This window comes from Charadrius vociferus, unplaced genomic scaffold, assembly GCF_000708025.1.
Source record: "Charadrius vociferus isolate BGI_N301 unplaced genomic scaffold, ASM70802v2 scaffold38, whole genome shotgun sequence".
In the NCBI taxonomy this organism is placed as follows: Eukaryota; Metazoa; Chordata; class Aves; order Charadriiformes; family Charadriidae; genus Charadrius; species Charadrius vociferus.
The window spans coordinates 958316-962631 of record NW_009650176.1 but is presented as its reverse complement, the minus strand read 5'-3'; the positions used below and the strand labels follow the sequence as shown (position 1 = coordinate 962631).

Genomic DNA, 4316 nt, shown 5'->3' with positions numbered 1-4316 from the left:
CAATAATCTGAGTTTTCCTTAGCTTTTGAGAGAGGAACAGAGATCCATTGACATGCAGGTTGGCAGATCTCTTGTCATTGTTTAAACTTGGGCATTCAGTGAAATGTTATTACTGTGCTCAGTGGATAGGTATGGTTTTGGCAAAGTGGGTCTTTATGGTAAGGGGAAATAAATGGCTTTCCTATTTATATTTTTGGGTTGAATGCACATTGCACTACTCTATAGTCTAAGTCTCTTACCTATATGCACGCATAAAAATACATATTAAAATACATATATTTAAGGATGTGTGTATATGTGTGTGTAATATTTCTTAAGATTTTATCACTGTTGTGCTACTAGAAGCTCATAATTCTAAGGCAATTTCTAAAGCAAGAGATTTTTTAGTACTAATGAAACCTTTATGCCATGTGTTGTTTTCTGTAGGTAACTACTTACTGCAGTAAATTCATTGTAGCAATTTGGAGGGGGGAAGGATTGTGCGAGGGGTTTTGTGTTTTCAGTACTTTCTACGTAGTCTGTAACAGAGGCAAAGGCCACGTACCAGAAATTGGCTACAAAATGTGGAGCTGATACAAAGAGGATAGAGGCGTTAATTCTTACTCTGCCAGTGTGTGTAGTGAAAAGTCAGAAGAGTTTAGTTAATTACTTGGAAGGGGGTCATCAATGAAGGGTCAGGTTTGCAAAGAGCTCTGTGGTTGATGACTTGAGAACTCGAGGCGGTGGCCGCTGCGGTTGGGCAGCGCGATGGCGGGTGCGGATCGCTTTGAATGGCGAAGGGCTAGAGGGACCAGCTAGAAAGTAGCAATGCAGTTAGTTTTAAAAAGCAGGTCAAATGAGGAAAGATTGGTGTTTTCAGTATGGCGTACATGCAGCAAGGGTGTGGGGTTGGTTCTTACATTTTGGATGCGAGGATTTGGGATTAGCCATCATCCTGTTCTTCAGCAAAGTGGAATGTTTTCATAACCTTTTAGAGAAAGGTGAATATAAAAAAAGACATGTCCGGAAGCACGTTAGTAATGCGATTTTGAAGGCTGGGATAAAACTGTAGAAAGAAATTTTTTAATTTTTTTTTTTTTTTTTAATCAAAGGAGGTAAATCATGTTCTTTATACACTAGGAAAAAGCTTTGAAGGGCATTTGTTAATAAAAGGTGAAATATTAATTATGTATCAGGAAAACTTATTAGACTTTCTAATCACCTTCCTCATAAGAGTGGGGGATTATTGAAAGGAACTTATAAGACAGCACATCAAAATCAATACAGGATAGTATTTTTCATCTAGTCTCCAATTGCAAACTCTAAAATTTACTGATGTCATATAATTCAAATCTTAGTATTTTTATACCTGCATAATACAATAAAATATTTGCATGACTAGCAAGCAACAGTATGGATAAATGTTTACTTAAAATTTTATGCCCAGTGGTTTGTTGGTTTTGTTACCATATGCTCAAAACCTGTGACAGACATTTATAGCCCCTTATCTCTCTGCCCCTTGGTTAGAGATTATTTAATGGCAATTATTTCTTTATTGCCACCTCCAAAGATTAATTGTGGCGTGCAGTGGTGAATAAATACTGGTTGTTTTCAGGGTTCAGTCCTAAGGGCACTTGCAACCTTTTCCTTTGCTCTCCTGTTCCTTCAGCTGCAATCATCTTTGCCTCTTGTTTGTTGTATACATGCTGATATTTCTGCACAGAGTTGGTTCAGGAAGCTCAACTGGAAGAATTTTCTTTCTTTTTTTTTTTTTCTTTTTTTCCCTTCCCCTTTGGCAGAGGGGGGTTGCTCAGTTCAGGTTCCTGAACTAACTACAGGAACACTGAGCTCGGGCAAAGGCAGGTGTGCCTCAACCTCCCTTTGATCGGTGCAAGCTGCAGTGCTGCTCCAACGTAAAACTGCAGATGAACCACTTCTGATATGGTTCTGACTTTTGGAAGCTCTGTGCAGGCAAATCTTCGTTACGTATTACAGCATGTGCTGTCAACAGGTAGAATACACAGTTTGGATTCTTATAGTTATATGCCTTTTCTTTTAGAATTGAAGGCTTTCAAAAGCTTAAAAAAACTAAGATATGAGGAAGTGTTTTAGATTGTAAATAAAATTTTATTAGGCTTTGAAACATGACTTAACTTCTGGATACTAATGGTGTAAATGAAGTTGTGCTGTTGCATTCATAAAGTTGTAGTTTTGTTTTGTGTTCAAGTCTTGAAACATCTTGATTTGCTTTACACATTACAGTGCTATTTTATTTCTCTTCTGTTTACAGCTGATATTATTTCAACAGTTGAATTTAATTACTCTGGTGATCTTCTTGCAACAGGAGACAAAGGTGGCAGAGTGGTTATATTTCAAAGGGAACAAGAGGTCAGTGACTTGAAAAACAAAAGTGCTGTTACTATACTGTTCTTGTGTTGCACAGTCCCACTTCATCATTTCATGCCGTGAGGTTTAAATGGTTGGATAGTTTTCTCAGAAAACCCTAAGTTAGCCAAATTTCTAATATCTACCTTGTGCTGAACTTGGCAGGTTAATTGGGTGGTGGTTCCCCTCCCCCCCTTAAAAAAAGAAAAAGTCAAATTCAAAAATTCAATGAGTTCTTCGTATGCGTATCTGGTATGCTCAGTAGCGGTTTGCAGTATTGCATTTGCACTTTCTCCTAAACTGAGCACTTGGTCAGGTTGAGCTAAGAAAAATCATAATGCTTGTGAAGATAATGGAAGTAAAGTTTATAAAAAAGGATACACGTCAAGCTGCAAGGACAAACAGGATAAGATGATTCAAAAACTATAGAATTAAGCATCTGATGTGTTTTAGGATCCTATGAATCAAAAACAGTGGGAGCAGCTACTTCTCCAGAAACACTTGAGCGTTGTCAGTTCAGGCTCTTTGCAATGGTATTCAGTGGTGTGGTAATGCTGTAACATGTTCTGTCCATTCATCAGAGCAGATACATCACTGAGCTTTTTAATATCCAGAGAAATAGTGTGTGTTGGAAAAGTGCACGGTATGCTCAAAAATAATTGTCGTGCCCTGTCATGTCTGGGAGAAATCTGGAATTGTGTTCCTTAAAAAGTCAATATTCCACATGGCAGTATTCCCCACGCCCTCTCCCCTGCCACCGAAGAGCGTGCTTATCCTTCCCTTTGGAGAGCTGATGAGAACTTGAGCCTTTGGTTTTGAGCCTTCTCCTGGATCAGAAATGCTGAAATTGATCATGGAATTTTAATTCAGCTTGTTTGTGCATTGAAGGATGCTAATCTTTAGGTGCTGTGGGTTTGTTTCAGCAGAATCCCACTTCTGTCATTCTGTGGTTCAAGTGATGCTCAGTTAACCAACAGCTATCCAGTATCTGGCATTTTTCCTCACTGTAATACTACTTATAAAACGTTTTACCAAAGGTGACTTACTGGTTTTACTGTGTGGATTTTGAGAGGTAGTGAAATGAAAATACTGTTGCTGAAAAAAAGCTGCTGAAATGTTATACTACTACACCTAGACAGCTCATAGCTCATTTATCATTTAGTCTGCTGTATAGACTTAACTAAGGCACAGAGAGATCAAGGTCAAAAGTGTCCACCTGCTCAGGATCTCTGACTTTCTTGATGCTTGTTTAGAGCGAACTATTATTGGTTGGCTTTCAGCTGTTAGTGCTCAGTTGTTCTGTAAGTCAAAACCCAGCTGTCACCTCATTTCCTCAAAGTGTTAAAAAAAAAACCCAACCAAAAACAACAACAAAAAACCCCACCAACAACCCAAACAAAAAAATCCAAGTCAGACTATTCACACAGGAATGTTCCACTGTTGTCTTGGGAGCACATGTAAACTGTGGAAGAGTTCAGCATAAGGGTCATTTCTCTTGTCACGTACAAAACTGCAGAATTTCTGGATTGCAGGAAAAAATCTAAAATAAGTTAGATTATATTTATAAGTTATTATATTTATAAGTTAAAATAAATAATCTAAATTAATGCTGGAACCTTAGTAAAATACTACAAGCCAAATGAGTTTGGATTTTAGACAAGGTGAACTAGGTTAATAACAACTTAGGATAGTTATAAAATTTCCTATATACTTCAATTTGGGAGGCGGGCCGAAATGTTGCTCATCGTGCCCTGACCTCGCATGACATTATTTCAGTTCCAAGCAGCTGATTGTTCCAACCAAATATGTGAGTAAAGAGTGAGACCACTGCCTAGTGCCAGACAAGGCAGCTCACTCAAAATGCAGATGGCTAGGTAAGTAGTGTAGATGGCAGAGTGGTGGGGGGGGAAGGACCCTCCGCGCGCTGGGGTTGAGGCTCTCCAGCTCCGAGG

At 38.6% G+C, this 4316-nt stretch overlaps 1 protein-coding gene across 1 annotated transcript in view; it reads left to right on the top strand.

Moving 5' to 3' along the window:
• The first annotated feature begins 747 nt into the window (after nucleotides 1–747).
• Nucleotides 748–4316, top strand: part of PPP2R2D (protein phosphatase 2, regulatory subunit B, delta) — a 16879-nt gene continuing 13310 nt past the window's right edge. Inside the window, exons 1-2 of the mRNA XM_009892742.1 lie at nucleotides 748–754; nucleotides 2270–2367. Coding sequence (XP_009891044.1) covers nucleotides 748–754; nucleotides 2270–2367 — 105 coding nt within the window. The remainder of the gene's footprint in view (nucleotides 755–2269; nucleotides 2368–4316) is intronic.